General features: G+C 43.3%; 1 protein-coding gene across 2 annotated transcripts in view; it reads left to right on the top strand.

Annotated features, from left to right (window-relative positions):
* LOC125461245 (poly(U)-binding-splicing factor PUF60) overlaps positions 1-17,692 on the top strand; it is a 68,100-nt gene that overhangs the window by 42,901 nt on the left and 7,507 nt on the right. For both annotated transcript variants that reach the window (XM_059640943.1, XM_059640944.1), the window contains 4 exons: positions 85-298; positions 11,890-12,080; positions 15,698-15,839; positions 17,359-17,597. In XM_059640943.1, the coding sequence (XP_059496926.1) occupies positions 85-298; positions 11,890-12,080; positions 15,698-15,839; positions 17,359-17,597 (786 nt within the window). The remainder of the gene's footprint in view (positions 1-84; positions 299-11,889; positions 12,081-15,697; positions 15,840-17,358; positions 17,598-17,692) is intronic.

Raw genomic sequence — 17,692 nt, 5'->3', positions numbered from 1 at the left:
AGCCCGTGTTTTCCAGGAGAAGTGGCATGGTTCGTATTCATTTCTAGCTTGGTCTGTAATTGGCGGGGGTTTCTTTTGTTACAGGTTGGCAGACCGAGTAACATAGGACAAGCTCAACCAATCATAGACCAGCTTGCAGAGGAAGCCAGGGCGTTTAACAGAATTTATGTCGCGTCCGTTCACCCGGATCTGTCGGATGATGACATTAAAAGTGTGTTCGAGGCCTTTGGAAAGATTAAATCCTGCACCTTGGCCCGAGACCCCACAACGGGGAAGCATAAAGGATATGGATTCATTGGTGAGTGTTCTGTTGGTAATACTGGTTTTGTGACGGTATTGCGGAAAAAGGGAGGCACACACATTTTACAAAATTAAAATCAAAGGCCTGGCAGGTAGCAAAGATGAAATTGGATAGAATAGTGTGATCTTTCATCTCAGGGACTTGACAGTTACTCCAATCCAGGTAGATGGAGCGAAGGACTATTCTCAGCTTCCGTAAATCCTGAATAATGAATTTCAGCACTCTCCACATAATTTCTTTTTGTCATTTTGATCCTCCTTTTTTTCCTCCTTCCTCCTCTCCTGCTGCAAAGCATCCTGGCTTCTAAATTTGGTCAGATTGCCACTTATCTAGCGTTGATAGGCTGCCAGGACAGATAACATCAGAATTGGAAGAAATGTCCTGATGCACTAGAAATGACTGGAAGAAAAAGCTCATTGCTAGAATCCGAGGACAAGTCATGCACTTCATCTTGACCACAGCTAATGCCAGAGCTGGGAGCAAAGTGGAAAAGTTCATTCCTTAGCACCATCGTCCCTTCTCCTTGCCTCCTCCAATTAGTTTGTGCTGCTGCTAGTGCAGCTTTAATTATAAATCTCTCTGCACATTCATGAGAGCTGACAAGTGCACTTGTCAGTAAAGGTGATATTTGCAAAAGACACTTCAATGTCCTGGGCACTGCCATGTTGCAGATACACTGCATTTTTAACGTTTGGCTTTTCACTGTAACTCAGTTATCCGAGACTGGTGCCATTTCTGTCAATTTGAATTTCTGGATCTGGATGCTCTTTATCTGTGCTGTCCACTACAGAGTTGCACGTACACAGCCTTTTGTCTGCAAGACTGATGTTGTTGGACATCCTGTCTTGATCTTGATGTACGCTGTACTGCTGCCTCCTAGCTACTATATAATGTGTTCAGTCTACATGCCATGTTTAAATTTGCATCTTGTAAATGAGCATAATGAAAGCACAGGTGACTTTCACTCTGTGGTTGACAAAGCTTTCCACACTTGGGTGTTCAGCTCAGTTTGTGTTTTGAGTCTATTGCAGATCGATTGCTGTGATTAGTCAACAACTTTAGAATCATTAAAACTAGGAGAATGCTCTGAAATGAACTAGATGAGCAATGATTTTGTTTTTACTAACACTCCAGCAAAACCTGGAACTAGAAGGGATTTGAGACTTAATGTAGTGGCAGTGTAGGCTCTGGCACTTAATTACATCTGATTCACTTGTTGGCATAGGTGTTTGAATTTGGTATCTGTTTATCTGACAGTATAAATTTAGTTTGGTTTAATTTGGTTGTACTGTGTATGGTAGTAGAAGGCAGAACTTTTCTCTTGCATTGAATTTCTTGGATTTTTAAATTGTACGGGTAGGTGTTGGAAGATGAATGATATCTGGTTATAGTTAATTGGAGCCGTTCGCTGAACTGTGTCAAACTTTGTCTTTATTTTTTTTTAACTTATGTATGACTTAGGTCATTGATACAGGCGCCGTGGTGGGGCGACTTAAAAACTTTTCACTATTTTTCATGTAAGAGTACACATGACAATAAATTTCTGTTTTATTGATTTTTAGGTGTGGAAGTGGTGGGTTGAGTGGTGTTAGAACTTCTTTAAGTAATTTAATGTGGATTGAGAAAGGAATCAGGACAGTTGTGTAGGGTCAAATCAAGACTGGTTTTATAATTCTGATACATAGAATAATTAATTTCCAGTTGCAGTAGGGTGCTTTGGAGATGTAAAATATGTTATTTCACTGATTTACTGTGTTGATCAGGTAGAATCCTTGGATATGACACAAGATTTTGACTTTACTGAAAAGTGCTCTTACTAGACAAATGTTCTTGGTATTTTGGTAAGAATCTTGTTTAATGATTCAGCAGGAGATTGTTACATGGGTAGGAACTTAGTGCTAATGCGGTTGATAGTTGATTGGGAAAACCAGACAAAATTGGCTGATTCCTGGATTCCATTCTTAACACACACATCAACTATGTTTGGCGTTGTCCAATTGAAATTAATTACAAATACGTATGATACACAATTTCTCAGCATTGTAACATCGGTGATACCACATGGATCCTATGTATGAGGGTAAACAATGAACATTTACTTCACCAGTAGAGAGCACTGGATGCTTACCGCTTGCCCAGCTGGGTCCGGTATTGTTTTACAGACTTACCAAGAACCAAGTGGTTGATCGTGTTGGCCCTTCAGGTCCCTTCAATTAATCTGTGATTAGTCAGTCATCTGTTAATACCACGGACTGACTTTGGACTTATGGTTTAAGTATTGGCTTATTATGGCTGTCACTGTTTGTTTGTATACTTTAAGTATCCACTGCCTGTTTTCTATCGAGGATTAAACAAAACCGTGATCTTTATCTTCACTTGGTACAATTGTACTTGCCGATGGTTGGATGATCGATGACCATATGTTGACCTACGACTCATTTAGACGGTAGATTCCATAATTGCTTCGTGTAGTTAACAGCATAACTCAACATAAAAGTGAGAGTGCATCCTGTGGTTCACCACAGTATAGGCAAATTCCAAACCTCATAGATCATGAGTCTGACTTACTAGTAAAGATAAGCAGTGAATCTGCCAAAATCCAAATTGTTTTTCAACTCTGGCTAGTAAGTAATGCTGTCAGCTATTGCCAGCTTCAGCCTCTATTTCCTCATTAGTTATGCTGTTTGCATCGATGTTTGACACTTCAATTTGAAACTACCAGAATGAGCATACCCAGCTCAAGGAGCACATCACCAGTTATTTGCGTGGCCATATGAATTGCTCACTTCTACTGATTTGTTTCGGCTAAAGGATGTCATTACATGTTTGGGAGTTGTGAACTGTGGGAGAGAATGTTTCAAACAGCATTGTAACATGTCATAAGCTTAGTATAGAGCAGGAAACATACTGTTAAAGGGAAATGTGAAAGACCACTGAACTATGGAAGAATTGATTCTGAAGCAGTATTGACAATGGGCCAGTTCCTGAGTACTGGCGAATGAATGACTTGGATCAAAAGGTCCCTATGTCACCTTGTTGATTGTAGGGCTTTACAGACCTGCAGTATAGCATTGGAAGAAGCCACTTGGTAGTTTTCTTATTGGTCAGGGTGGTGAGTAGAGAACAGCAGATCTGCTTTCAGAATGGAAAACTGTGACCCAGTTAGTTCAGAAATGCCTGAGGAAGCAGTTCAATCACTGTACGCACATTGCTCGGGATGAATGACCATTGTCCAATAGCTGAAAGGGAGCTTTGACTGTAACAATATTCCAGATCTTATTGCACACTGTCCCAGACAGTGTACCCTTAGCCCTGGTATAAGAAGGGTTTTGTTGTAGTTTTTAACTTTAACTCTAACTCAGATTCCCTCAATGAATTATAATGAGTTGCCAGAAGTTCTGATTGCAACATGAAAATTTCCATGCCTCAAGACAAGCTGTGATCCCAACCTTGAGAGGCAGCTGGTAACACTTGGCACTTTGTTCGCAAACAGCCATTCTATTTCCTAAATGGTTAAACGTGGCAGCCTACATCTTCCAGTCAGTTGTTTTGACTTTCAATCTATACAGCACTCCCTGCTGATATTTCCAGATCTTGGGCAGATTGTTGTTGCTGCTGCTTCTGACTCTATCCTGGTCACCCAGGATATCTCCACAGATTGCCCAATGGCCCACACAAACCTTTAAGCACAAAATGAAGACAGCACTTCCAGCTCATTGAGGGCCCTTGTGGATTAGTATCACTGCTTTTTTTTTGACCTCTCTCAGTACTGTTAGCGTCACCAGCTGTCTTACCGGTGACTGTCAACTGCTGAGTAACAGCTGGAGAGGTAAACACTTTCCACCTGGAGCTGAAAAGACTGCTTGTCCCACTTCTTGAAGTATCTCGGTGGAAACGTAACATGCTGTTGCAGTGAGGAGGAACAGTGCAGGGAGGCCTCAGGAAAAGACAAAGGAGTGTGCCAGAGAGCAACAGATCTCACCACGAGAACAGTAAGCAAGGTAATGGAAAGTTGAACAAAGGTGAGAAAGAGAGAGGTAAGAGTGACTCTTGATTTATTTTTAATAGAGTGCACTTGGACATTGAGTTCTGCACATATTCACTGGAGTTGGAGAGTTGTACTTACAGCCAGTGATTTATCCAAGAATGGGAAGGAGAAATTTTAATTGGAAGTCTGTATTTCAATTCAAAATTATTTTAAGTTTTCAGTTGAATTTAAATGTGTCTGAGGCACTCATTTTTGCTGCTAAGTTGCAAGTGTGAATGTTTGTCCATGTTGGTTTGAATGGAATTCACATTTAGTACTTATGAAATTGGACAACCAACAAGTGATTAAGTATTCCCTACTCCCTCTTCTTTTATCTCCCTCTGTCTGGCATCTTCATTGACCCTACTCTCCACTTCTTTGCTCCTTTCAGCTCTCATAATAGACTGTTCAGCCTGTTGAGACCAATCCCCCACTCCTTTCAAAACCTTCATGGCTGTGCTTCCTCATTCCACTTTCCTGTTCTCTGACAATATCCATTGATCTGCTGAGACACTAACATTCTGCTTAATCCACCCTCAAATATGTTCAACAGTTGAGGAAAGGCTGAGGGATTTGAGGCTGTTTTCATTAGAGAGAAGAAGGTTGAGAGTTGACTTAATTGAGACAGATAAAATAATCAGAGGGTTAGATAGGGTGGATAGGGAGAGCCTTTTTCCTAGGATGGTGACGGCGAGCACGAGGGGGCATAGCTTTAAATTGAGGGGTGAAAGATATAGGACAAATGTCAGAGGTAGTTTCTTTACTCAGAGTAGTAAGGAAATGGAACGCTTTGCCTGCAACGGTAGTAGATTCGCCAACTTTAGGTACATTTAAGTCGTCATTGGACAAGCATATGGGCGTACATGGAATAGTGTAGGTTAGATGGGCTTGATATTGGTATGACAGGTCGGCACAACATCGAGGGCCGAAGGACCTGTACAGTGCTGTAATGTTCTATGTAACCCTCTAGGGTAGAAAATTCCAAATCTTCGAACCCTGAGAGTTAAGAACCCTTAGACATGATTGTACATGAGTTGATCAGTAAGTTTACAGATGATATGAAAATTAAGTGGTAAGCAGTGAAGATTACAGGAGGATATAGACCAGCTGGTCAGATTGGCTGATTAGCGGCAAATCAGGATAAGTGACATGATGCACTTGTGCAAGATGAACAAGTCAAACAAATTCATGATGGACAATAGGACCCTTGGAAGCATCAAGGATCGGGAATCCTTGGTGTGCATGTGAAAAAACAAGTACTTTAAGCAAAGCACATGAACTTGTGAAGAAGGCATATGATATACCTGTCTTTATTAGCAGAGTCATAGAGTTGAAGTGCAGGGAGGTTATGTTGAAACTGTATAACACCTTGATTAGGCTGCAGCAAGAATAATATATGTGCAGTTCTGTAATCCACATTATAGGAGGAATGTGCTAGGGCTGGAAAGGATGGTCAGATTTTATCAGGATGTTGTCTGGACTCGAAGGTTCAGTTATGAGGAGAGATTGGACAGACTGGGGTTGTTTTCCTTGCAGCAGAGGTGTTTAAGAGGACTCATGATTGAGATGTATAAAACAGTGGGGCATGGACAGGGTACACGGGAAGAAACTTTCTCCTTTGATCAATAAACAGGACTTGGACTTAACGTAAAGCCAGCAAAGGTTTAGAGGAGTCAAATTTCCAGTTGAACTGTGTCTTTCCTATATCAGGGTGACCAAAAGTGTACACCAATATGTGACCTCACTAACAGCTTTTACAACTATAACATAACATCCCAACTGCTATGCTCAATGCTTCGACCAATGAAGGCCAGCATGCTAAATGCCACCTTCACCGTCCTGTCCAACTGTGTCCCTCTGTTCCACGACACGCCTCAGGACCTTACCATTACTGTATAAGTCCCACCTTGGTTTGACTTTCCAAGTGCAACAGCTCACATTTATCTGTATTGAATTGCATTTGCTAATCCTCAGCCCACTTCCCCATCTGATCAAGATCCCTCTGATAACCTTCTTAGCTAAGAATGATGCCTCCTAATTTTGTATCATCTGCAAACTTACTAGTCATGCCTTGTACATTCACATCCACATCATTTTTTGTAAGTAACAAATAAAAAATGTCCCAGCACTGACCCCTGTGGCACACCACTAGTCACAGGCCTCCAGTTCGAGAAACAACCTTCGACCATCACCCTCTGCTTCCTACTATCGAGCCAGTTTTGAATGCAGTTAGCTAATTCTTCTGGATCCCATGCGACCGAACCCTCATGACTAGCCTGCCGTGTGGGACCTTGTCAAAGGTCTTACAAAAGTACATATGGACAACATTCACTGCTCTAGCCTCATTCATCCTCTTGGTTACCTCTTCGAAGAACGCAGATTTGTCAGACATGATTTCCTGTGCACATATCCATGCTGACTATCCCTAATTAGACCTTGACTATCCAAGTTGTTGTTGATCCTGTCCCTCAGTATCCTGTCTAATTACTTGCCTACCACTGATGTCAGGCTCACTGGCCTGTAATTCCCTGGTTTGTCTTTGCTACTTTTCGTAAACAATGGAACAACATTAGCCACTCTCCGGTCTTCCGGAACTTCGGTGGCTATAAAGATGAAGCAAAAATGTCTGAAAAGGCCTCTTCAATTTCTTCCCTAGCCTCCCACAATGTCCAAGGATGAATTTGATCAGGTCCAGGGAATCTATCCATCTTAATGCAATCTAAGGCTGCAAAAACATCTCCTCTAGGAATATGTACGTGTTCCAAAATATCCCCACTTATTTCTTTAGTATCCATGATTCTCTCCTGTGTTTACTGAGGAGAGCTATTCCTTAAAAATCTCCCCCATCTCCAGTAGTTTCCCACGCAGAAGGCCATGCTGATCTTTAAGGTGGCCCGTTCTCTCCCTTGCTACCCTTTTGGTCTTCATATAGCTACAGAACCTCTTGGGATTATCTTTAACGTTATCTGTCAGATCCATCTCACACCCTCTTTGCTGTTCTGATTTCTCTGTTAAGTGTCCTCCGATACTACTTATTGTCATCTCGGGATTCTCTTGAGCCCGATAGCTTCAACCCAGTGTATGCTGCCTTCCTTTTTCCTGACCAGACCCTCAATATCCCTCATCAGCCAGGGATCCCTGAATCTGCCAGTTTTTCCCTTCACCCTAACAGGGACATACTGTCTCTGGACTCTTGATATCACACTTTTAAAAGCCTTCCGTTTGCCACTTATTCCTTTTCCTTCAAACAGATTCACCCAGTCGACTGCTGCAAGATCCTGCCTAATGGCCCCAAAATTGGCCCTGCTCCAGTTTAGCAACTTAACCCGGGGATCTGTCCTAATTTGTGTCATGACTGTGTTAAAACTGAGAGTTATAGTCACTGGACTCAGTGCTCTCCGACTGACACTTAATTCACTGGTCTGACTTCATTTCCGAAGAGGAGGTGCAGTGTTGCACCCTCCCAAGGAGGGCACTCTAAAGGAGATGTGAGCAGAGGTTTTTCTTTGCACACAGAGGATGGTGGAACGTGGCACGTATTGCCTGTAAGTGTGGTAAAAGCAAAAACACTCATAATGTTTACGTCTTAAACAAATTTTCCCCTGTGACCGTTCCCCTGAATAATAAGTATACAGTTTGGATACTGTTTGGGGTGGGGTGTGTGGACCTACCAGGGGAAGGCCATAGCGGACAGGTCTCTGGCACTGAGCCTGACCCTGTGGCACAGAAGGGAAGGGGGGAGAATAGGAGAGCAATTGTAGTGGGGGATTCAATAGTAAGAGGCACAGACAGGCAGTTCTGTGGACACAAACGAGATGAACAGATGGTATAAGAACCAAAAGAACTGTGGATGCCATAAATCAGGAACAAAAACGAAGTTGCTCAAAAAGCTCAGCAGGTGTGGCAGCGTCTGAGGAAGAGAAAAAAAAAGTGAACGTTTCGGGTGCAATGACCCTTCCTCAGAACAGATGGTATGTTGCCTCCCGGGTGCCAGGGTCCGTGATATCACAGATCATGTCTTCAAGATGCTTAAGGGGGAGGGTGAGCCACCAGCAGTCGTCGTACACATCGGTACCAATGACATAGGGAGAGAGAGGACTGAGAACGTGAAAAGCGCGTCCAGGGAGTTAGGCTGGAAGCTGAAGTCCAGGACAAACAGGGTAGTTATTTCTGGATTGCTACCAGTGCCACGTGATAACAGGGTAAGAAATAGGGAGAGCGTGCAGCTAAACACGTGGCTACAGGGTGGGTGTAGGAGGGAGGGCTTCCATTATGTGGATAATTGGAGCACATTCTGGGGAAGGTGGGACCTGTACAGTAAGGACGGGTTGCACCTGAACCGGAAGGGCACAAATACCCTGGGAGGGAGATTTGCTCGAGCTGTACGGCATGATTTAAACTCGATTGGCAGGGGGTGGGGAACCGGATCTGTAATTCAGAGAATGAGGTAATCAGTCTGCCAGCAGACACAATTAGGGAGTGAGGTTGTTTACAAAGAAATTTGGCCGATGGAGTATAATTGTGAACACAGAGATGGTTTGAGGTGTGTGTACTCCAATGCTAGAAGTATCAGAAATAAGGCGAATGAGCTTAGAGCTTGGTTTGGTACTTGGAACTATGATGTGGTGGCCATTACAGAAACTTTGTAACTCAGGGAGAGGAATGGTTGTTGGAAGTTCCGGGATTTAGATGCTTTAAAACAAATAGGGAGGGTGGAAAAAGAGGCGGGGGAGCGGCATTGCTCGTCAGGACGAGTATAGCAGCTACTGAATGACAGTTCAAGAATGATATGTCTACAGTTTGGGTTGAGGTCAGGAACAAGAAAGGAGCAGTCACTTTGAGGGTTTTTTTTTTACAAACCTCCTAATAGTTGCAGAGAAGTGGAGGAACGGCTTGTGAGGCAGATATTGGAAAGGTGCAGAAGTCACAGGGTTGTAGTCGTAGGTGACTTCAGCTTTTCAAATATTGATTGGAAACATTTTAGTTTTAATAGTTTAGATGGAGCGGATTTTGTCCAGTGTGTTCAGGAAGGATTTCTGACACAGTATGTAGTTAGACCCACACAAGGAGAGGCCACTTTGGATTTGGTGCTTGGCAATGAACCGGGCCAGGTGTTAGACAAGTTGGTAGGAGAGCATTTTGGCGGTAGCGATCATAACTCTGTTACTTTTACAATTGTCATGGATAAGGATAGGTACATACAGCAGGGTAAGGTTTATAATTGGGGTAAGGGTAATTACAATTCTGTTAGGCAAGAACTGGGTAACATAAAATGGGAACAGAGGCTGTCAGGAGAGAACACTATAGAATTGTGGAGATTGTTTAAGGAATGCATGCTGTGTGTGTTTGATATGTTTGTCCCGAGCAGGCAGAGAAGATGCGTTTGAGTGAGGGAGCCCTGGCTCTCAAGAGGACAGTGTGAAACAGGCAGGTAGGATAGAGGAGGTTGATGTTAGCAAAGATTTCCTAGGAATTTTCAGGAAGTTGAAGATAGATAAGTCCCCTGGACTTGATGCGATTTACCCAAGGATTCTATGGGAAGTGAGAAGAGATTGCAGGGCCTTTGGCAATGATCTTTTCATCCTCACTGTCCACAGGTATAGTGCCGGAAGATTGAAGAGAGGCAAATGTCATTTCCTTGTTCAAAAAAAGGGAATAGGGATAAACCGGGAAATTACAGGCCAGGTAGGGGTGGAGGTTAGGTAGACTTTAGGATTAGGGTAAAAGTTCGGCACAACATCGTGGGCTGAAGGGCCTGTAGTGTGCTGTACTGTTCTGTATTCTACATGAACTTGTGTTGCCAAAGCGCACAAGGCTACGGATTGAGTTCTGGAAAATGAAATGAGAATAAATAGGTGGTAGGTTTTGATTGACACAGACCTGGTGGGTTGAAGGAGCCTTTTCTTTGCTGTAGACCTCTGACTCATGGCACATCTCTGGATCTCATCCTTTGATGAATCCCTTATCCTTGGACTGCGTCCCTCTGTTCTAGTTTTCCCGGCTAGAGGGAGTGCCCCTTGTCTACACTGTCAAGCCCTTTGAGAATCTTCTGCTTTACAATATCATCTCTCATTTCTCCAGAGAATGAAGGCCCGATGCCGCCGCCCCCCCCCTCCCCCCAAAAAAAAACCATCGTTACGGTGGCTCAGTGGATATCCTGCTGCCTGTCAGCACTAGTGACCCCAGTTTGATTCCAGCCTTGGCTGATTGTCTGTGTAGAGCCTGCGTATTTTCCTTGTGGTCTGTGTGGGTTTGGTCCGGGTGCCCCGGTTTCCTTCCACAGTCCAAGGATAAAGTTGGGTGACTTGTTCGTGGTAAATGAGAGGCTATGGGAAGGGGTAGGAGACTGGGTTTAGGTGGCATGCTCTTTAGAGTGTTGCAGACTCGATGGGCTAAATGACCTCGTTCCATAGTATGGGTAGTCTATGAATCTGATTTACCCAGCCTCTCCTCATAAGCTAACTCCCTCACCCCTTGGGTAAATTTGTGCTGCACTATCTCCACGGAAGTGGTTTCTTTTTCTTAAATACGGAGATTAAAGCTGCATACTGTTCCAGGTGCGATTGCACCAAAATACTGTACAGTTTCTTATTTTACTTGTACTCCAGTCCTCTTGCAGCGAAGTTCTAACATGGCATTTGTCTTCACATTTGCCTGCTGCATGCTGATTTTTGTATTCCTTGATTGGGTGTGCTGAAATCCCTCTAAGCATTTACAAATTTCACCCCTGTCAAGAAGTATTCGACTTTTCTATTAGCGCTGAAGCTCTGTGCTTCCAGTTGTCCTCCTGTCTTCTCTTAGTGTTCATTGACAGTCCCCTTTCTGGGTTGCTCATAGGGTATGAATATATCTGACAAGACTGGCACTTCTGCCCCTGAAGGTGGCGATGACTGAATGTTTAAATACATCTGAGTGACTTGTTACGGGATCTCTGAGAAGGGTTAAGAATAAGCTTCAATGCTGTGGGCCTGCATTCACTAGACAGAATAAAGAACGCAGATTTCATTCCCTAAGAGACATTAGTGAATCAGAGGTTTTACATAAATTTGGTAGTTTCATGCCTACCGTTATTTAAGCTTGCTTTTATTCCGGACATTTCAATAAGATGAATTTATATTCCCAAGCTGTCTTGTTGATATAATATTTCTGATCATTGGAATAGGTCTCTGACTTATTAATACATAACAACCATTGCACTACCATACTCTTTAAATTCCATTCACCTTCCTCCTTTCTCTGTTTCATTGTTCCCTGCACTTTTGTTTCATAAAGCCCCCTGCTGAACTCCCTTCTGTTTGCTCCTTGAGAGCAGGTGATACGGTGTAAGGGAGCGTGATGGCATGCTTGGACTACGGACAAAGAGCTCCCCTGGCATTGCCAATTTTCAATAAATGATAGGGGCTGGCCTGCTCTGAGTGATCACGTGACCGTATGCAGGAATGGTGGGCTATGGCTATGCGGTCTTGTGTAACCTAGTGTATGTGAATGGTGGTGTGTGACTGTGATCTTGTGAACCAGTTTCAAGTGCTTCATCTGTGGCCTTCCTGTTTGCTTTGTGCAGAATATGAAAAGGCTCAGTCTTCGCAAGATGCGGTATCTTCCATGAACCTCTTTGACCTCGGTGGCCAGTTCCTCCGTGTTGGGAAGGCAGTGACCCCCCCGATGCCTTTGATGACACCTGCAGCACCTGGTGGATTGCCCCCTGCAGCAGCAGTGGCAGCAGCTGCAGCAACAGCAAAGATCACAGCTCAGGTGGGTAACGGGCACTTTCAGTCCTATACCAGCCAGAAGCTGAGGGCTTTACACTGCCACACCTCTTCATGCTAAGGCTGGTGCAACCTACAATTGGGAAGGCCAGTAGATCCAGACCTGGGCACCACTGCTGCCCTCTTCCAAAAAAAAGGAAAATTATAGCACATAAAATTATAGGCCCTTCGGCCCTCCAAGCCTGCACCAACGTGCTGCCAGTCACAACTGAAACTCCCTACCCTTCCGGGGACTGTAACCCTCGATTCCTTTCCTGTTTATGTATTTGTCAAAATGTCCTTTTTAAAAGTCACTTGCATCTGCTTCCACTACCTCTCTTTCCCCCCACCCACTCTGTGTAAAAATTGTGCAAACATGTTGCCTGGTACGTCGCCTTTAAACCTTGTCCCTCACACCTTAAACCCTCAGCCTCTGGTAACTGACTGCGTCCCCCCGCCCCCCGGGATAAAGCTTTGGACTGTCCACTGTGCCCATGCTCTTCTTAATCTTGTAGACCTCTATCAGGTCACCCCTTAACCTCTGCCGTTCCAGTGAGAATAACCTAAGTTTCTCCAGCCTCTCCTCGTAGCTAATCCCTCCATACCAGGCAACATGCTGGCAAATCTTTTCTGTACCCTATCCAAAACCATCACATACTTCTGGTAGTGTGGTGACCAGAACTGAACACAGTATTCCAAATGCAGCCTAACTAATGCTCTGTGTTAATGAATAAAAAGAATTGTCAACCTCCTGGGGTTATCATTGATCAGAAGTTGAATTGGACTAACAATATAAATATTGCGTGTACAAGAGCAGTTCAGATACTAGGAATCCTGTAATTTGTAAGTCGCCTCTTAACCTGTCCACCATCTGTAAGACACAAGTTAGGAGTGTAATAAATACTCGTCTGGATGGTGGACCTCAATTCCACATTTTCAGATAACCCTGTTACCCATTTACTCCCTTCTCAGTCAAGAATCTCTTCGACTTGGCTTAAAAACATTCAGTGACCCTGCCCCTAATCTACTCTGGGAAGAGAATTCCAAAAGGTGTTGATCTGAGGGAATAAAACCCTCCTCATCTCAGTTTTAAATATGCACCACCTTATTTTTAATCTGTTTTTTCCCCTAATTCTGTCTCTTGCAAGGGAGCCATCTTCTCCATATCTACCCTGTCAAGCCCCTTAGAGTCTTGCAAGTTTCAATAAGATCACCTCCAGTTTTTCCAAACACAGATGAACAGAAGTCCATCTTCTCCTCCTTCAGATCCATCAATGAATTTCAGTGAACCTTCGCTGGACTGTTTCTCACACATTTTACAATCCTTAAATGGAAGAATAAAAGATAAAAAAAATCATTTCAAACAAAATATAAAGAATATTTAGTATGGATTTCAAAAGGAAAGACCTTGTTTGATAAATATAATTAATGTATTTGAGAAGGTCAGACAGGAAACAATAAAAATACAGCAGATGCAGTTTATTTGGAAATTCAAAAGGCCTTTTGATGAGATGCTTCATAACAGAGCAAGTATGGTTTCAAGATGGGAATCAGTGTCTAGAAGCAACGGATAGTTATTCAGAGAGGTAAGTAGAATGTAATGTTCAACAGGAATAATTGCCAGGACCACTGCTACATATAATTATACAAATGATTTTAGCTTTTGACCCATAACACAATTCTAAATTTGCAAATGATGCTAAATGAGTTGGAGATGCGGGGACAATACTGAAGAAAATTGCAATATGTTACAGGGGAACACTACTAAATCTACAGATTAGGGAAAAGTTGGTAAAATTAAGTTCCACGCAAATATGTGAGAGTTTCAGATCCTACGCATGCATCTTGCAATCTCTGAACCCAGAGAAATTTTCTCAACATAACCAGATGTTGATCTACATTTTTAGTTGGAAGAATTGGAATGCCATTGACTATTTGAAAGGTGCAAGTGGTGGGAGTGTGGAATGCGCTGCCGGCAGTGATAGTGGAGCCATACTGTAGGGACTTTTAAGTGACACGAGGATAGACACATGGAGGACAGTAAAATGTATGGTATGCAGGGTAGTTTGATCTCAGTAGGACAATAGGTTGGCACAACATTGTGGACCGAAGGGCCTGTACAGTGCCGTAATATTCTATGTACCGTGTAAGTATAGAGGTACAAAAGGGAAATACAACAGTCATTGCAAGCTGCTCCGTAAGTTAGCAGAGTCATAAAGCAAACCAAACTTTTTTTCCTAGAGGAGTAACTATAGGTAACTAGTTTGACCAGAATTGGAGTAATCCATGTTATTCTAGTCATCATGTTGGAAAAGGATACAAAAGTATTGTAGGGGATGCAGAGAAGATTCATAAATATGATACTGGGGTAACATAGAATGAAAGAACATAGAACATTACAGCACAGTACAGGCCCTTCGGCCCTCGATGTTGTGCCGACCTTTCATACCGATCTCAAGCCCATCTAACCTACACTATTCCATGTATGTCCATATGCTTGTCCAATGACGACTTAAATGTACCTAAAGTTGGCGAATCTACTACCGTTGCAGGCAAAGCATTCCATTCCCTTACTACTCTGAGTAAAGAAACTACCTCTGACATCTGTCCTATATCTTTCATCCCTCAATTTAAAGCTATGCCCCCTCGTGCTCGCCGTCACCATCCTAGGAAAAAGGCTCTCCCTATCCACCCAATTAACCCTCTGATTATTTTATATGTCTCAATTAAGTTGCCTCTCAACCTTCTCTCTAATGAAAACAGCCTCAAGTGCCTCAGCCTTTCCTCGTAAGACCTTCCCTCCATACCAGGCAACATCCTAGTAAATCTCCTCTGCACCCTTTCCAAAGCTTCCACATACTTATAATGCGGTGACCAGAACTGTACGCAATACTCCAAGTGCGGCTGCACCAGAGTTTTGTACAGCTGCAGCATAACCTCTTGGTTCCGGAACTCAATCCCTCTATTAATAAAAGCTAAAACACTGTATGCCTTCTTAACAGCCCTATCAACCTAGGTGGCAACTTTCAAGGATTGTCAACCTGGGTGGCAACTTTCAAGGATCTGTGTACATGGACACCGAGATCTCTCTGCTCATCTACACTTCTAAGAATCTTACCATTAGCCCAGTACTTTGCTTTCCGGTTACTCCTACCAAAGTGCATCACCTCACACTTGTCTGCATTAAACTCCATTTGCCACTCTCAGCCCAGCTCTGCAGCTTATCTGTGTCTCTCTGCAACCTACAGCATCCTTCATCTCTATCCACAACTCCACCGACCTTAGTGTCGTCTGCAAATTTACTAACCCATCCTTCTATGCCCTCATCCAGGTCGTTTATAAAAATGACAAACAGCAGTGGACCCAACACCGACCCTTGTGGAACACCACTAGTAACTGGTCTCCAGGATGAACACCACTAGTAACTGGTCTCCAGGATATTTTGGTCTGTTCAGTCCTCATCCTGGTTTTAACACCTTTTTGTAACCTTTACGATTAGTGGGAGTTGAACCTGTTGCATCTGTACTATTTGAGTGGTACAAAATTGAACTTCTCAGAAGTCTGTGCTATAAACTGTTTGAGAATGTTACGCTATCCTAACATTGTCTATCTTCCTTGCTGTAGGAGGCTGTTGCAGGAGCAGCTGTACTTGGTGTAAGTGGTCTCTCTGCACCAGGTCTGGTCACTCCAGCACTGACCCTTGCACAACCACTTGGAGCATTGCCACAGGCTGTTATGGCAGCACAAGCCCCAGGGGTTATAACAGGTCAGTAACTCATTGAGATTTGCAAAGTCTGTAATAGAACACTGTGTTCTCTTGTTGTCTACTTCGCACATCTAGAACATATCAGAACTGACAATGAGACTCCTAAGTCCACTGGGAATCATGGTGGCCCACAAGCTGACAGCCACACTACGACAAACACTGACAGATTAAAGACCCCATTTCCACAATATGCAAAACCTACATGGTTTGAAAAATACCATGCACTGACTGTCACAAACATTACATCAGACTGACAGGAAGGAAACTAGCCATTAGAATACACAAACATCAGCTAGCAGCAAAACGGCATGACAAACCTTCCTTAATATCAGTACACTCAGAATGAAGGCCATCAGTTTAACTGGGACAATGTAACTATAGTAGACCAAGCCAAACATAGACATGCACAGGAATTCCTAGAGGCATGGTTCTCAACCTGTAAAGCCATCAACAAACATACAGAATTGGACCCCATACACAAACCTACACAGAACAGAACCAGGAATGACACTACTCACCATAACAGACTGGAAAGAATAAATTCTGAGCAGAGTAGAATAACATTGGTGCATCAGAGACCCTCACTGATGATAATACGTAGTGTGATGATTAAACATCTGAACGAAAACTAGCCAGCTTGGCGAGCAAGTCAACAACCTCTGATACAAGATTTTAATTCCTCTGTGGCCACGGAGAAAGCACCAGTTACTGTCGTTCCACTTTTCAAGAAGGGTGGCAGCAACGAATCAGGAAGTTACAGATTGGTGAGTCAAGGAGGCGCTAATATCCACCTGAAAATGCACGCAGTCGCTGTGGATTGTCTTCGTGGCTTTGAGAGAGGCAGGTCATGCCTAACTAAGATAACAAAGTGTGGAGCTGGATGAACACAGCTGGCCAAGCAGCATCTCAGGTGCACCTGAGATGCTGCTGGGCCTGCTGTGTTCGTCCATCTCCACACTTTGTTGTCTTGGATTCTCCAGCATCTGCAGTTCCCATTATCACAGGTCATGCCGAACGAATTTGTTGGAATTTTTTGAGAATGTATTCGTGTGGATGAGGGAAGCTCGGTCGATTTTTAGTTTATGTGGATTTCAGCAAAGCTTTTGACCAGGTCCCACGTGGATGCCATTTGAGGGGACCTGTTTAACAGGTATCAATTAACTACATGTGTTTCAGTTTTTTAATTCTACATTGCATTTTCTTTTAGTATGTGTGTTGATTTTTCTCATGTTTTTGATTGTATGAAGCATATATTTTTGGCCTTTTTTGCCCTGATCAACCATCTTTTTTTTGAAGGGGTAACAATCAAGCTAGCTGAACATGGTTTACCTTTAAACAAAGCCGGTATAACTTTATTACTTCATTTTTGTCCAAGTGACTATTTGTTTTATTTCACATCATTTCTAGAAGCTTTCCCAGACCTGCATTTACTGCACTCTTTTTGATCAAGACTGTAACATTTGCAACTCCGCTGTACTGTTGTCATTAGCTATAAACATGAGGGTCCTTGTTCTTCCAGGTGTGACCCCAACCCGTCCAACAGTGTCGCTGCCAGTTACCATCCCACAGGTGGGAGTGGTTAACCCTGTCTTGGCCACACCCCCTACAGCTGGTACTGCTACAGAAGTCAAGAAAGAGGATGAGGAGAAGTTACTGGATACTGAAAGGCTGGAAATGCTAAGTGAGCAAGAACACATGAGCATCTCTGGGAGTAATGCAAGGCACATGGTGATGCAGAAGCTGCTTCGCAAGCAGGAGGTAAGAGATGAAAATTGAATCTGAGGCCTGTAGTAGCTGTGGTGGGGTTGGGGGATTTGGAGAAGGTACAGAACATAGAACTGCACAGTGCAGGA

The sequence above is a fragment of the Stegostoma tigrinum genome, chromosome 2 (assembly GCF_030684315.1).
Source record: "Stegostoma tigrinum isolate sSteTig4 chromosome 2, sSteTig4.hap1, whole genome shotgun sequence".
NCBI lineage: Eukaryota > Metazoa > Chordata > Chondrichthyes > Orectolobiformes > Stegostomatidae > Stegostoma > Stegostoma tigrinum.
The sequence above is the reverse complement of the archived record's forward strand: the minus strand, read 5'-3'. Positions and strand labels throughout refer to the sequence as shown.